At 33.6% G+C, this 18,123-nt stretch overlaps 1 protein-coding gene across 1 annotated transcript in view; it reads left to right on the top strand.

Annotated features, from left to right (window-relative positions):
- CNBD1 (cyclic nucleotide binding domain containing 1) overlaps positions 1 to 18,123 on the top strand; it is a 467,744-nt gene that overhangs the window by 4,700 nt on the left and 444,921 nt on the right. Inside the window, exon 2 of the mRNA XM_042924364.1 lies at positions 14,004 to 14,076. Coding sequence (XP_042780298.1) covers positions 14,004 to 14,076 — 73 coding nt within the window. The remainder of the gene's footprint in view (positions 1 to 14,003; positions 14,077 to 18,123) is intronic.

Genomic DNA, 18,123 nt, shown 5'->3' on the forward strand with positions numbered 1-18,123 from the left:
GTGATTTGTTTCAGCAACAATGAAAACTAATACATGGTCCACTTTACAGTTAAGGATAGTGAGGCTTGGGTTTCATACCAAGGTTCACACAGTTGGCAAGTGGTAGAGAATCTTCATAGTATCATTCGTGCAGTGAATTTTCTCAAAACAACAACAAAGTCAGTAGCAGTACCGTTTCCTCCTACCCACCACTCTGCAATGCCATCTACATTTTACCAGTTGAATGATGTATATGCATTTTTGCATTTTGCCATTTTGACTACTTAGAGGCACTCTTAATTTAAGGGAGAGAATATGCCATGCATCTTTAAACAACCCTCCAGTGCTGTCTCCTTAACTGAAATCCAGGCTCACAGGCACTCCAAGTTAAGCTTCTTAAATCACTTACACGTTTTTTCTTTGAAACTTTCCAGTTTTCTCCTTCTATAGTCTTTTTGACTTGTGTCTCAGGATTCTTCACAGCTTGCTAACCCTTGGAAAGAGATGATTGTTCTCAAAAGCAAAAAACATCTTGCCACTTCTTATTCTGGATGAGAATTGTTTTAAAAACTTACAGTTAACAAAATCTATAGTAGTTTTACCACCTGGGTGAAATAGCATCTGGGTCTAGGTAAACACATACCCTGTTATTATTAGAAGTTGATATCCTGAAGAGACAAAGGGAAGAAATATGTCTTAAATTTGTTTTTAATAGAAGTCAGGGAGCTGTCCTTTAGTATTTGTTTGGAGGAAGCCCCTTTTACACTTACTATTAGAGTATGGTCTAGTTACCTATCTTTGTTTGGGTTAATAGCTTTGCTTCTATTTTCTTCATGCTTATGAGGCTTATTCTGGGAAACGACAAGTTCAAAAATGCTTTTTCATGTTAACTACTGGTTTATCTGGGAGAAAGAATTTCAGCGCTTTAACAAAAGTTTTTTTTTTTTTAATTGTTTTTGTTCCAGTAACAAAAGTATTTCAGGTTCACAAGATATTTGTAAGTACATCTTGCTTGTTTCAACATAGGAGGATGTAGAAGGAAAAAAATGGCACTCAAGAGAAGACTAGAGACACTTCAAGGAATTTAGAAACAAGATAGTACTCCTAAGTGAATATTTTCCTTGCTTTTTTTTCCATTTTACGATGTACATTTACAGAAAACCTGAAAAAACCATGTCATCATTCCTAACATTTCAAGGGCATTTCCTGTAATTTGAGAGATTCTTAGTTTTATAGTGGCTAAACTAAAGATGAAAGGAGTTTCAAGACATATATTTATCTGGAAAAGTGACTATTGCTCCATTTTAAAGTTTTAAAGCATTCAAATCCTAGGAGTGCAGTAAGAAAAAGGGTGGCCTGTCAGTGGAGAAGATAGAGAAACAGACTGTGTAGTGTAATGTATACAAGAAGACAAGGTTGAAAAACAGAGCTAAATGATGAGAATGGATATTCCAAGAAGGAATAAAAGGTGGGAAAGATGGTTGAATGTTTATATATGTCTCTGTGTGTGTATAATCCATAATAGTCTTTGAGGAAAATGCTACTTGGTAATTTAGGAAAAGAAGTATTAGAAAATTATTTACTCAACTTTATTTTTCAGTGAAGTTGCTTTTTTTAATCCCAAAGGAGAAACGATGTATGTCTTTTTGAAAAAACAAGCATTTATTATTATTTTTTCTTACCGCTGTTATAACAATGTCAATGTACTTGTACCTTTTGTCAGAAAATCTTGAGTGACCTTTAGAAATTAAGTAATGGCAACCTAAACTTGAGCGCAAATCGTGACTGGGGGTTCAGGCAGGAGACCGTGAAGTAAACTGCAATGCATTGCAAATCAGATCTCCGCTAGCTGCCACACTATATTGTCCCTCACATCTCAGGCTACTGCTTTGTTCTAGGCAGTCTATCTCAGACATACCTCCTGCATTAGTCCTCTTTTGCCCTCCGCCACCTAGATTGGTCCTCTATCACTTTTCACTGAACTGATCTCTGGAGTTCCTTCTGACATATAGTATGGACCAGATTCCTTTTTAAAAATATGATGTTTTGAAAAGGAATTTGATCATGTTAACTCTCCACACAAAAGCTGTCAGGGTTGTACTTTCTTCCAAAACTTAGATTACAATCTATTTTCTTCAGTCTCTGGCATTTAAAAATTTCACGCTTTTGCTAAAGTCTATCTCTCATGTTCTAGACTTAACATTTCCATTGATATAACTCTCCATTACAGCTAAAATGCTTTGATTGACATTCTTAAAACCTATCTGCAATACTGTTCAGGGGGACAGGAGGAGTTCCTAGGTTCAGTGAAGCATTCAGATGACCATATTTGGCATATGTGCTCCAAAGGGTAGGAGAGAATCATAACCTTCCAGAAGGGCAGTGTCAGGTGTTCCCCTTCTGTGCCAGTGTTTTTCACAGCTGCCTAAGCAGCAGCACAATCCTCTTTACCCTCAGCATAGTTCAGGTTCAAGGTAATGAGAATCACATAGGGCAGCTGTGGAATTGTCCTGGCTTAAAAGTGTCATACCCTGCAGAAACCAAAATCTCTTATAAAAAATCCCATAGACACTGTTGCTAAGTTTTCTGCAAGGAACTTCTCAGTCACAAGAGTCATTGTAGTTTCCATATCTTGGCCATTACAAATAATACTGCAGTAAACATAGGGGTTCCTATATCTTGTTGAATTCATGTTTTTGTTTTTTTTTGAATAAATACCCATAGTGCAATTACTGTATCTATGCTATTTCTATTTTTAATTTTTTGAGGAATCTCCAAACTGGGTCACCTGTATGTCAATAAAAAATTTATAATGATAAAAAAAGAGTCACTTTGGTCAGGAAAGTCCATTTCAGTGGCTCCCCATTAGGTATTTGTATATCATCTATACTTTCTCTTGGTTCATATGCAACTCCTCAGTCAGGGATCATTGTTACCACAAACAATGTTACCTAGCAATCTAGTTAACACTCTACCTTTATATGGTCTCTGTAGAACAGAGCTGGAGAGTTCCTATGCTGGGAGAAAATTATTCCTTGAGTTATAACATCATGCTCCTCACCATACTTTTATGCCTTAGCTCATGTTTCCTCTTGGAGTTCCCATCTATCTTGCTCTATTTATTCTTATCATTCCAGTGTCAGTGACTTGAATCTCTGCAAAGACTCTCCTGGCTTCTCCAGTATGAAGTAATGTCTTCCATGTCTCTGATCTGGAAAATCATAAAAATGTGCCTTACGTTTATGGTTCTTATTAGATAAATATCTGGAGATAAGTGGTTACCCTTCATGTGTCTTTGTATCTCTAATGCCTAGCATGCAGGTGATAAAAGAAGAAAGGTGAACAAATATTACACAATTTGTGGGAATTTTGGTGAGTAGGTGTCTTTTAAAAGTTATTATGTAATAACATATGCATCAGGCACAAAAAATTATTGAAAAGTTGAGTCTTCCCCCAACCCATACTCCTAATTTTATCCTCAAAAGTAACTGTCATGAAAAACATTTTCCTTGTATATATTTTTAATGTTTATATATTTTACATATATATGTAAACATTATATATACATGTATATATTTTTAATATTTATATATTTTTATATTATTTTAATGCATATGGTAGAGCATTTTTATTACCCTATATCCCACTTTTTTTTTTACTTATTAGTGTCATATATTATGAAGGCCTTTCATGTCAATATGTAGATATGTACGTTATTAATTTTAGTGGCTATAATTATATTTCATTATTTGAATACACCAAAATACTGCTAATGGATGTGCTATTTAATATATTGTGTCTCATCTTCAACTCCACCCTTCTATATATTCTGCTTTATAATGCTGGGCTGGGGCTCTGTAAACCAGTTTTTTTCAAGAAGCCAGCTGGTTTCCTGTTAGAATCTGTCAATAGCACCTGTTAGAGGGAGATTGGAAGGCAGGAGCAAAGTTAAGGATATGTTTATCCTTTTGTTTTCTTTTCTTTTTTTTAAGTTTATTTATTTTGAGAGAGATACAGAGAGCAAGCAGGGGAGGGGCATATAGAGGAGAGGGAGAGAGAGAGAGAATCCCAAGCAGGCTCTGCACTGTCAGCACAAAGCCCCACATAGGGCTGGAACTCACAAACCATGAGATCATGACCAAGACTCAGACACTTAACTGACTGACCTACCAAGGGGCCCCTCCTTTTGTTTTCTGTTTCTGGTTTGCTTCTCCTTGTGAGTGTATCTTTTTCACCCAAGCAGCGGCTGTTTGTTCCAGCAGCAGCAGATAATTTCATTTGCAATTTTCCCAGTGTTGCCAGAAATAGCTTCATCACACCCCCTCAACAATCCAGTACCAGCTGCTGGTACACTGTCTCAGAAGCACTGCTTCTTAGGGCCACTGCTTCCAGCTTCCAAGTTTTAGTAATTAAACCTCTTCCCTTTGCTTCTTCAGCAAAAAGAGTGGTGGTAGATGCTTTCTGCATATTTGTGGCTCCCTTTTTGTCTCTTCAATTCTTTGATATTTGACTAATAGTTCTTTGTATCATTGTTTTTTCTATTGAAATTACTGGTGTGGTTTCAGTCTCCTGACAGCTGGATTCTCTCTAATAATACAGTGGGAATTTTTTTCTAGTTACTTTTGCTGTTAAAATCAGATAAACATCCTGTACTACCTTCTTGAGTTGGCAAGCATGTGTATTAATAGCAATGCAAGGCCAAAGGATGTGTGCATTTTAAATTTTGATAACTATTAACAAGTTGCCTTCAAAGAGTTTGTACTAATTTCTACTCGTACCATCAGCATATGCAAGTTTCTATTTCACAGTATTTATACTAACATCATGCATTATAGAACAAATATTCTGCCAATAAATTAGTTGGAGATAGTTTTATTTACTCTGTAAGTTTGCATTTCTTTATGAGTGAGATTTAGAATCTTTTCATATATTTGTGGTCATTTGTATTTATGTGAACAGTCTGCTTATATGTCCCTTGCCCATTCATTGAGATTTATTTTTCCTTTTATTTGAAAGAAATCTTTGTGTATAAAATAAGTTAGCCCTTTGGCATGTAATTTGCAGGTATTTTTCTCAGCTTGTATTTTTTTCATGTTTATGATTTTTGTGTTATACAAATATTTTAGATTGCTTGGACAGTTTTTGTCCTCTGTTATTGGTTCTTTCTTAGAATGCTATTCTTCATGCCAAAATTTAAAAATAATTTTTGCTTGCTTTCTTTTATTATGTAGTTTTATTTTTAATATTAAGGTTGTTAAATATTTGGTGCATCTGGAATTTATTTTCCAATAGTTTTACTTTAGAATAGTGGTGTATGGCTACAACTTAATGTTTTTCCAAATGACCAATCAATTCTAACACTATTTGTTGAGTAATCTATCTTTTTCTTACTAATTTGAAATGCCAGTTTTTATTATATGCTGAATTTTCATATGCATTCTGGATGTATTTCTGGAAACTATTATTTACTTTTTCCACTTATTTCTTATGTATTTATGCATTTGTATTGAATTGTTATAATTCTGAAGCATTATAATATACTTCAGTATCTGGTAAGATTAACCTTCACTGATTACTCTTTTTTAAAAGACTTGTAGCCTTTTATGTTTGTTTTTGTATATGACCTTTAGAAATATTTGGGCTTTTTCAGCAAATAAACATGTGGGTATTTTATTTGGAAATGTGCTAAAGATTCATTTATGAAGAATTGATGTCTTTATGATATTGAATATTCCTACTTAAGAACTTGTAAGGGGTGCCTGAGTGGCTCAGTTTGTTAAGCATCAGGCTCTTGACAGGTCATGATCTCATGGTTCATGAGACTGAGCCCCGCATTGGGCTCCGTGGAGCCTTCTTTGGAATCTCTCTGCTCTGTTTCTGCCCTTCCCCTTACTCTCACTCTCTCTCTCTCAAAATAAATAAATAAATAAATATTTAAAAAAAGAACTTTTTACAATATTCAGTTCATCCCTACTTCCAATTTTTGCAAATGTTTTTTTATGCCATTCAATAAAATTTATTTCTGGCATTTTATCTTCTTTTCCTTTGCTATTATGAATGATGTCTTTTCCTCATTATATTTTCTAAGTATAAAAGTCATCATATGAAAAAGCTATTAAATTTTTAAAAGTAAAATTTAAAAAATTTGAAAGTGCAATCTTATGGAAATTTTGTAAGTTTAACATAACGAAACTTATTTTTTCAGAGCCATTTGACACTCAATTTGCCTTAAAAATTTTAGCATGTATTTCTTTAAAAATAAGGAATTACTTATTACATAATCACAATATATCCATCAAAGTAAAAATATTAACACAGATAAATTTCTGTAATCTAATTCTTAGCCCCCTCCCATTTGAATTTAGCCAATTGTTCTGATAATGATTTTTATAGTAAAAGGATCCAATTCAAAATCTCATGTTGCATTTCATTGTCTTGTCTTCTGTATTTAGTCTGGAACATTCTCCATTTTCCTTGCCTTTCATTGCTGGGAGATTACAAATCAGTTATTTAGTAGAATATACTTCAGTTTGGTTTCTCTGATCTTTCCTCATGATTAGATTCAAGTAGGATATCTTTGGTAGAAATGTCATAGAAGTGATACTGTGTTCTCTTTCCATCTTATTGGGTGGATGATTTCATTTAAACAATTGATTAGGGTGGTTATATGGAGATCTTCTTTGCAGTAAATTTACTTTTTCCTTTTGTAATTAATAAGTATTTTGTGAAGAGGTATTTTGAAAGTATGGAAATATCCAGTTTTCATAAAATATTAAATAAATGTAAAATTATAATTTCCTAGTTTGTTCAAAGGCTCCTGATGAGTTATTATCATTATATAGTCTGGTGTCCATCTTGTTCACAGTCCACTGGAAATGCCTTCAAGTTAGTCTAACCATTTTCTTGCTCCCTATCTGAGCCCTAGAATCAGCCATTTTCCCAACAAGCCCTGGTTCATTTTAATGCAGAACTATATTTAGAAGTCAAGATCTGGGTGCTATGTATGTTCATTGATGTTAGGGTGTTATTGTTCCCAAGTCCTCTTAGAGGAAAGATCCTAGGAATAAAAATTTATATTTATGTTTATTTGCATATCAATTTATTGAAAAGCATGAGTTTACACCAATTTATTCCAATTGCAGTGCAACACTATAGGCTTCATTCTAATGTTCTAGCTTTCTATACTTGTAATTCCCTTCTCTGAAGCAAGAAACTTTGCTCCTATTAACAATACCTTTGATCAGTTTCCTTTATGTAGCTAATAATCTTCCATATTCACTGCCATCTAATCCCCACTAAGGGTCTAACACTCAGCACTGACAGATCCCCTTCCTTTCCCACTTCATATTGCTCTCCTCACTCCCCTTGAACTCCAGTACTCAGCACAGGCCCACCCCCACACATGGGTGCCCTCCACATCTTGTTTTTGGCTGTTGCGACATCCTACCTTTCCACTCCCACTTACAGCTGTCATTGATGCCTACCTTCTTATACTATTCCAGTTGTTTTAAGACACAATTGTTTAGAGACAAGAAGGAAGTATTGAATATATACTGTATTTTCTTTGAATGTTTACTTTCTTTACTGTTTTAGTGACTATGCTGATGGGTTTACAGTCTATTTGATTCTGTTTTCTACCTGTATAATTATAACATTTTGCAAGCAGTGATTTTGTCTCTCTTTTTTTCTTACTTTTCATCATTTGTGTATTTCTTTCATCAAATTGTGTAGTTTTGTACTTCCAAAAATTTGCAGTACTGATGGATATTTTTATCTTATGGTATTAAGCATAATAGCAACTTATGCTATTGCTTCTAGCTCCAACATTAAACATGATTCTTTCTTTTGGTTTGATATATTCATCAAGTTAAGAAAAGAAGCTTTTTAAAAATTAAATTATTTAAGAACAATACTGAGTTTTATTGAAAATTTATTCTGTATCTGTGGAGATTATGATTTTTTAAATTCTGACTTGTAAATTATATGGTTATATTTTGTCATTGAAATTTCTTTGAATTACTTGGATAAATCTAACTTTGTTGTGTGATAATACTCTGTTAGTATGTTTCTGGGCACCATATACTGATAATATTCATTTTTTAAAACTGCTTATTTATTTTGAGAGAGACAGAGATTATGTGTTTGTGTGATCAGGGGAGTGACAGAGAGAGAGAGGGAGAGAGAGAGAATCCCAAGCAGGCTCTGTGCTGTCAGCATGGAGCCCAATGTGGGGCTCGATATCACAGATTGTGAGATATGATCTGAGCTGAAATCATCTAGAGTCCAAGGCTTAACCAACTGAGCCACCTGGCTGCCTCTATAATAATTATTTTTATTTGTAAAAGAAATCAGTCTCTGGTTTTCTTTTTCATGCTCTAATTGTCACATTTGGGTATCAGTGTTTTGCTTGTTTCATCAAAGAAATTTGGAAGCTCTTCTCTGTGTTCTGAAACACTTCACTAGCACTAGAATTATTTCTTATATAAAGATTTGATAGAAATAATCTATGATTATATTTTATTTGTGTGCATGTAGGGGGATGGCAGAGAAAAACTGCTATAAGATTATTCTCCATTTCTTTCAAGGCAACTGATTATTTAAATTTTCTCTCCCTTCTATGGTCAATTTAGGTAATATGCATTTTCCTGAAAAATCAGTAATTTTTTTTTAATTATTTTGGTATATAGCTGTAAAAAATACTCTTGATTTTCTTTATAATGATGTTTATAGTTATTCCCAATTTCATTTCTGACCTTGAGTACTTATTACATATTTTCCTTGTTAAGATAAGCCAGTCATTTATTTTTTCCCTTCAAAGACCCAGATCTTTTGAATTTACTTTTTACTTCATTTGTAGGTAAGAAGGAAAGAAAGTTACTATTGAGATTATTTTGTCTCCATTTATTCCTGAAATTTTTGCTTTATGAATTTTACTGCCATATAATTTGGAACACAAAAATATTTAATAGATTCCATACCTAAATCTCTGTTTCTTGATTTATCAATGTTAGATAATGAATATTCACAACCTAGTATAAAGTGAGAAAAATTTCCCACTTCACATCATGATTTGATTAGTAAGAATATTAATTTTTAAGTCTTTGACTAGTTGCATTCATACCTTCAAATATTATTATTATTTTTAACGTTTATTGTTTAATTTATTTTGAGAGAGAGAGATAGTGTGCGAGTAGGGGAAGGGCAGAGATAGAGGGAGACAGAGAATCCCAAGCTGACTCCATGCTGTCAACACAGAGCCCAATGCAGGCTTGAACACGTGAACTGTGAGATCAAGACCTGATCCAAGAGTTGGATGCTTAACTGACTGAGATGTCCCAGAGCCCCACTTTCAAATATTATTATCAGGGCCCCATTATTTTAAAATATTCTTTAAGTTGTAAATAGTAATTATCTGCTATGTGAGGAGGTCTGCACAAATATATTTTATGCTTTCACTTTTCTGCTGAAATTTCCAAATTATTACTATTACTTTTTATACCCTTTTCATTAGAATCTATGCAGAATCTATTATTTGTGTTAAGGTTTACAGAATTTACCTACCCTTTATTAGTATAGTGTCCATATTATTTAAGTTTCAGGTGCATGTTTATCACATTGTATTTTTCAAAGAGGGATTATGATACTTTATATTCTTTGAGGTCTTATATTTATTTCTTACTTTTATATTTATTGGAAAATAAAACTCATTATATATAATAATATATAATATTATAATGAATATATATAATTTAATTACAATTATATATTTTATTATATAAAAATATATTATAAATAATGTGAAAATAATAAATAATATAAATAATATAATATATAATAATAAAATTCACTTTATATATATTTATATATTTATATATTTATTTATATTTCCTGTCCCCCTTCATTTGTCTTACTGTTTGCCAGGACTTTGCTGTGAAGAAGATTAAAGTCAAACTGAGTTTTGGCTGGGGGCTAAAATAATAGCTTATCTTCAAAACATAGTTACATTAATTTATTCAACCAGTAGAATCTAGAATATCTGTTATCTTTGTAAATCATGTATTATGTTTTCTCTTTCCCTTTCTGGGTCATGGTATTTAGTTCTTCATATTCAGGTCTTATATATGAGAACAATGTTCTTATGTTATGTCTGGGAACATTTTTTTCCCTATACCATTCTTTATGTTTTCTTGTTCAGGAAAAATTTCCACATATGGTGTCTGCTTTCTATATTCATTTATCACTTTCTCTTTTTTTTCCTCTATTTTAATGTTAGCCTTTATGTTCTGTGATTATATTTTCTTAAATATTGTCATTTTTACTATTTCTAATGGAAATTTTGTCATAATGTTATCTTTCTCTTCTTCCTTAACAGCCTGTTTAGTTATAATTTCTTAGGTGTACAACTTAGTGATTTGACAACTTTATACATTATGCTGTGTTCACCACAAGTGTAGCTACCCTCTGTCCATTTACATCTCTATTACAGTATCATTGACTGTATTCCTTATGCAGTTGATTTGGCCTCTATTTCTCTTCAGTGACTGAGACAAACTGCCTTTGTGTTGATTGCCACCTAACATTTGTCATCCTACCACCATAACAATCTAATTCTTAAAAAAAATGAGTGTATGTGGAATCTTTGTCCAGCCCTACATTCCATATATATCATGGGTTTTATATACAAAAATTAGTTCAAAGGAAACAAATAAATACTCTATTAATCATCAATGTAGGTATGTTTAATTCCCTATTATTACACACATTTAGACTAACGTAAAAATGTAGAACTGGATCACTTATCCAAGTGTGTATAGAAAGAATTAATCATGCTTATAGTGTCTGATGAATCCTTTATTTATTCTTACCATTAATGTTTCTGTTGCTATTGCTGCTGACCTTCTTTGTGCTCTGAATATTGCATTAAGCAAAGTTCTCCTTATCATTGGATTAGAGTGTATCCTGCCAGTACTTTTGAAGAAGTCCTAGCTTTCTGTTTTCTAGCTAGCCATACTCTGGCATTTCCACTTGGTCATTGTCACATTTTCTCTTTGTCTCTGCTGTTCATCTCTTTTATGTTGCCCAGTAGCCACTCCGATAAGTCTAGTCTCCTAGTATATAGTAGTTTTGCATTTACATATTTTTAAGGCTTCACTTATTTTATTGCTTCTTCTTAGCTTTTTGCAAGGGGTATTTACCTTTTAAGGGAAACTTTATTGGGGAAAAATGGTTTAATTTTATTTTAACACTCACCAGACCCATTTTTAGCAAATCTTTATAACCCCCACATAAGCTTACATAACTCACTATACTGCACGAATATGGAAATACATATCTACCCCTTAAGGACATTAACACATAAAAACAAATGATCACCAATGTATCACTCATATAAAACACTGGATTTTAGTTTCTCTATTTCAATAATATATAGTGAGCATTATATCAGTAAAGAAAATTGGCTTTTTGATTGCATCATGGATTTCTTGTTCTTTGTTTCTAGCTTAGAATTTACTTTGTAATCACCCTTTTATATCAGCTTTTAATCTTCTTTCAAACAAACTGTGCTCAAAATCCATGATTTTACCCCCATTATAAGGTGAAGCCCACTCTACTTCTGTGAGAAGCCCAACTAAGACATATTCATGAGGGAAAACAAGACTGGAAAACAGATGTAAACCTAGTACCTTCTGAACTCCTTAGGCTTTATCCTGGTATTAAATTTGATCATCTGAAAAGCTCAACTTCCGGTCTTTACAAAGTTACAATTTCATGTTGAAATCTATTGGCCTTTTCTTTTTCACAAAACTGCTTCAAAGACAAGATCCATTATATTGTTCAAAACCCTTTTTGTAAAGTCCCTTGTGACAAATACCTCTTGGAAATAAGAATCAGCAAAGAAGAAATTTTTTGATGAATTGTGAAGTGTCCTTCTAGGCTGTGAGTACTTACTATATAGGCTATTGTAGTTTTGAGTTTACTTGCTGTGCCAACTTTAGTGCAAAGCCTTACCCTCAAGTGCTGTAGCTTTTCTCAGGCCAGTTGATTTCTCCATTTTTCTATTCTTTGTTAGCACTTCTTAGTTTTATAATATCCATCCTGTGATATTCTTTGTAAGGTACTTAAGCTGAAGGATGAAAATATTTACTTTTAAAAATCCCCCTTTTAAGCCAAAATTTCTCAACCCTTGACCTGTTTTAAAAATCTCTATGGTGGGGCGCCTGGGTGGCTCAGTTGGTTAAGCGTCTGACTTCGGCTCAGGTCATGATCTCATGGTCCATGAGTTCGAGCCCCGCGTCGGGTTCTGTGCTGACAGCTGAGAGCCTGGAGACTGTTTCAGATTCTGTGTCTCCCTCTCTCTCTGCCCCTCCCCTGTTCATGCTCTGTCTCTCTCTGTCTCAAAAATAAATAAACGTTAAAAAAAAATCTCTATGGCAACTACCCCCTTTTCCTGTCTATACCAGTCACCATGGCTATTTCTGATCCGATTTTTAAACTGGACTAAACTAATACTTCATAGAAGTCTCTATCTTTTTTTTTTTCCATTGAGGGAGAGAGAGAGAGCAGGGGAAGGGCAGAGAGAGAGAGAATCTGAAGTAGGCTCCATACCCAGTGGAGAGCCGATGTGGCCTTGGTCTCATGACCATCATCAGATCATGACCTGAGCTGAAATCAGGAGTCAGATGCTTAACCAACTGAGCCACCCAGATGCCCCCATAGAAATCTTTTCTTAAATCTATCAGTCTAAAAACTACTATAATTAAGATTTTATTTAATAATCTATGTCAGAAATATGAATATACTTAAAAGTAGTTTTGATAAAATCTAGCTATAACTTGGCTCATTTAAAATAAGTATTCCATATGTTGCTAAAGTGAAATTAGGTGATTTTTTTGATTCTTAAGGCTTAACTGAGTAATATAGGTAAGAAAATACCTAAATCATGTAATTAGTATTTTCAAATTTATTAAATAGTAATGATTTATTTATATGAATAGCAGCCAGTTTTCTGTTTAAATTTCTTTTATTTAAATTTCATATTTAGAAACTGCTATATATTATTGATGGTTAATTTTAGATCACAAAAGTCTTAAACAAAACTGTCAAATTTTATGATTCAGTAATTTGAAATTAAAATTGATAAATTTGGACATGTCAAATTCTATTTCTTCCTTATCAGAATGTGATTAATAGTTACATTTCAAGAAGTTTAGAAATGCATTAAGCTGCTGATTTTCTCAATACCTTTGCCCTAAGGGAAGACATAATGTGCATGTTGTTTATTTATTACTGCTTTCTGTTTTGCAGCATTTCTAACAGCATGCATTCTCCTGGAAAAAGGAGAGGACGTAGGATGTGAGTGCCCATCATTTTAATGATGCTCATTGCACTCAATACTCTATCTTCCTTTTCATGTCCTTTGAAGGATGTCAGTTATTTCTGGCACTGAAGGAGAATTACAATTAGCTTGCTTCTTGTCTATGACTACCTTTCTGCTCTTAAGGGATATTGTGTGATTTGCTTACATATTAACTTCAGAAGAAATTGCAAACTGAATCCAGATATTGGAAGGTGCTCTGAAATGGGGCTAGCCAAAGATGGGGGCCTGCATAGGACTGAATAAAAACTAGTAGTATTCCAGAGAGAGAGAGACACAGGGACAGAGACAGAGACAGTGACAGGGACCTCAGGAAAACTCTTTGAATTGTCATGTCATTGTCAGTTCACATTCTCAAGGTATAGGATGGGGATTCTGAAAGGTTTACTTATAGAGGAGAAACATATATGACACCTATAAACTCCAGAAAAATACACAAACAATGTCAGACCAGATTTGACATCAATGAAAACCATTACATTCTTGTTTTAATCACCTTATTCAATGCTGCTTATATATCAAAGACTGATAATACTTCACTTCCATGGTTGATGAATTCTTTTACTATTTGTAATTAAACTCTATATACAATCTTTATTACTAAGATTATAGAAAATTACCCAAATTTTTAATTGATTTTTTTTTTCAGAGTTGAAAATGTCTAAGTACATTGATTATGGTCAGTTGAATGCATTGTGCCATATGAGAGGACTACAATCTAGGTAAGTTATTCATATGTTTCTTTTTCTATCATTCAAATGAATAAAAACATGTTTGTTTTATGAATAAAGTGTTGTAATAAACCAATGTTGACTCATAGGTACTTGATTTACCACATAGATAAAAACATTTGAAAACCTGGAGGTTATTTCTTTAGATTGAAGGGGCAGAATATATGCTATATTTTAAGGAAACAATTGGGTATGAAACAAACATAATTCATCCTTACCTGGGCCCTTTTTAGTATTTAAAAAACAGTCATAAGGGAAGAAAGCTTTAAATGGTTGAAAACACAAATCCAGAGTGAAATAAGTGCTTTAGCAGTGCCCAGGAAATGCCTCATTGAAATATACTGGAGCCAAAGAACTAGGAAATATTAGGGCTCAAAGCTGAGGATTCCTAAGGTATGTGATACTTGATGATATAATTTTTATTTTTATTTATTTATTTAAAAAAATTGATGTTTATTTATTTATTTTGAGAGAGAGGGGGAAGGAGAGACAGCATGAGTGAAGGAGAGGCAGAGAGAAGGAGAAACAGAATCCCAAGCAGGTTCCACACCATCAGTGCAGAGCCCGATGTAGAAGCTCAAACTCACAAGCTTCGAGATCATGACCTGAGCTGAGTTCAGGAGTCATATACTTAACTGACTGAGCCACCCAGGCATCTCTGAAGATGTAGTTTTTGAAAATTTATTGTCTTGTCAATTTCTTTTCCCAAGTTGGATTATTGAAATTATAAAACTAGTTATTTTCTACATATCAGTCAGTGTCCATCCACTCTCCCACTTTACTAAGAGAGGACCTTGCCTCAGCTTTAATGGGACTGCTGAGAAAATGCCCCAACAACTGTACAGACTTTATCTCTCTATTTTAAAATATCTATGCCTGGGTGGCTCAGTTGTTTAAGCATCCAACTCTTGATTTCTGCTCAGGTCATGATCTTAAGGTTCTTGAGATGGAGTCCCATCAAGGTTCTCGAGATTGAGCCCTGTGTCAGACTCTGCACTGACAGCCCTGAGCTTGCTTGGGATTCTGTTTCTCTCTCTCTCAAAATAAATAAACTTAAAAAAATCTAAGTCACATCCTGTTGTTAATTAATTAATTTCATTATGATAAGTGCACTCCTTAATCCCCATCACCTATTTGCCCCATGCTCCCACCCACTTCCCCTCTGGTAACCATCAGTTTCTTCTCTATAGTTAAGAGTTTGTTTCTAGGTTTTTCTCTCTCTCCTTTTTCCCCTTTGCTTATTTGTTTTGTTTCTTAAATTCCACATATTAGTGAGATCATGTTGTATTTGTCTTTTTCTGATCTATTTCGCTTAGCATTCTACTCTCTAGCTCCATCTATGTTGTTGCAGATGGCAAGATTTCATTCTTTTTGATGGCTGAATATTATTCCATTGTATTTATATATCATGTTTCCTTTATCCATTTGTCTATCAATGGACACCTGAGTTGCTTCCATAGTTTGGGCATTGTAAATAATGCTGCAATAAGCATAGGGTTGCATGTATTTGTTTGAATTAGTGTTTTGTAATTTTGGGGTCAATACCCAGTAGTACAATTCTTGGATTATAGGGTAGTTCTATTTTTAACTTTTTGAGGAAATTCCATACTGTTTTCTGGAGTGGCTGCACCAGTGCAAGAGAGTTATTTTTTCTCCACACCCTCACCAATACTTGTTGTTTCTGGTGTTTCTTTATTTTTTTGTATTTTTGATTCCAAATTATTTAGAGACCTTCACTGATCTTCCCATTTCTTCTTTTTAAGGGAAAGGGAGGAGGACATGCTTTTTTTTATATTCCTCGGATTTCTCCCAAGAATGATTTTTTTTTTCTCCATGCACTTATGCCTCCTCCTAACTCTCAGTTCCTTTCAGCACAGGATGAAGAATCAAATGCATGTACTCCAGAGTCAGGTCACCTGGTTTGAATCCTGGCTCAGCTACTTACTGGCTGTGCCACCTTGGATTGGTGACTTAATTTCTCTTTACCTCAGTTTTCTCATTTTAAAATGGAGATAATAACGGTACCTATTTTACAGAGTTATTAGGACAATTAAATGAAGTAATATATGTAACATAAACATGGCCTGGCACAAAGTGAAAGCTATATAAATGTTATGTTTTAAATTATTATTGGTATTCAAAAAGGCTCATCCAAGTTTTTAACTGTTGAGCTTGTCTTATATACTGATCTCTTTTCTAACACATAAAAACCTAAAGCTATTTAAGGCTTTGGAGCCGAACTTTTTTTTTTTTCTTTCCTTTCATTTTCCTTTTTTGCTTTTTTAGCCCAGACATAAAAAACAAAAAACAGAAAACCAAACATGTTTCTAGACCTACCCCCCACCCCCCACTTTGGGTGATCATAGTAAGAGAGTAAATCATCTAGATGTAGGTCGGCCAAAGTATCCATTTTACATAAATATTATCAGCTTTCATCTTTCAGGTTTGATAATCTCTCCTAAGTAGTATTCTCTCATCAGACAATAAGCTTCTCTAAGCCCAGTCTGGTTGTCCTGCCTGACTTCCTTCTATTAAATCCCACATTTACTGTGCCTTCTCTTAGATACCAAATCCCCAGAGTTTTTTGGATATTTTCTTTTGAGGAACTAGTACACACCAGGGGTCTGGGAGAGGGCATGTTTTAGCATACCTGTATATATGTTTTGGGTTTAGGTTTAGAAAAAGAATATAGGATTACGAATACAACCATAGATATGAAAATGAATATTTTTTTAGAATAAGAAAATAAATTACAAAAAATTAATGATGGCATGGCAATTCAGGTCCTTTTTCCTAATGAGATTTCTTTATGGAGTTTATCAGAAATATATACACTGAATTCTTTCAGAATTACAAAGCTTTTAATTGATTTTAACAAATTGGGAAGAGATATAAGAAAAATGTATTCCTTCATATTTATTTATTCTTTATCTGCTAGATGTTAAAAATGACCAATGAAATATTCTTCCCCTAGAATAAAAAAAGAAAGGCTGAGAATTAAATGACTCAAGGATTGAAATTTTTATACATGAAACCTACCAAGGGTTTGATTATAGATATATAGCTACATATCTCTATCTCTCTCTCTCTCTCTCTCTCTCTCTCTCTACGTCTACCTCTACCTCTGTCTATATTTATATATCTTCCTTATAGTTGTGCTTCCTTTGGCCCAGGATGGGAAGATGGAGGGGAGGCTGCTACTCTCCACCACTTCCCATGTGCCTCTACCCTGTACTCAATCCCAGTTGTTGAAGCTGCTCCTGTCCCCTACTGGGCATATGAGAGCTCTTGTTACTGGATTTTATACCTTGTGCCTGCGTGTCTATAAACTTTGTACAAAAAGCAAGCCCCAGTGTGTGGTAGCTGCTCTCCATATGCATGTGGTCAGTCACTTGGTGTCTGTCTGATATTTCTTCTCTGAGAATAAATACAGTATGTTGGTATATTATTCTGGAATTTTTTTTATCACAAGTAAAAGAAAATTTAGTAACAAAGAGGGATGATGTCACTTTGATGTAACATCTAAATTCTTAGATGTAGGATTTTTTATCTCTAGTAGACTATATATGTTCCATAAGGGCAGGAGATTTACCTTATTGCTTCCTACCCCTAGACATTTGTCATAGAGGTCAATGTTTTGAACTGAATTACACTCTTATGATCAGTAGAAATAACTATCTTCTTCATGCCTAAAAATATATACATATATGGGTTTTCTACCTGTGTTGATTAAGAGGATAGGTACATATTTATAGTGTGTAATTTTTATTTATTTATTTTTTTAGTATTGTCTAGAGAGCTAATAATTTTTAAACTTTTTTTTAAAGCAACTGTTGGTTTGACATTCCGATTTTCTTCCTGAACTGTATGCTTTGAAGATTGTTTTCCTTATCAAAGTACTTTATGATCAGTCAGCTCTTTTGTTTAAAGTTAAATTTACTTGGTTATAAACAGAGTAATATGGTTTAAAAGGAAATATATGTTCTCCTAAGTTTCAGACAAACAAACAAACATGAGGCTACATGTTTGCAACTGCAT

This window comes from Panthera leo, chromosome F2 (assembly GCF_018350215.1).
Source record: "Panthera leo isolate Ple1 chromosome F2, P.leo_Ple1_pat1.1, whole genome shotgun sequence".
NCBI classification, from domain to species: domain Eukaryota; kingdom Metazoa; phylum Chordata; class Mammalia; order Carnivora; family Felidae; genus Panthera; species Panthera leo.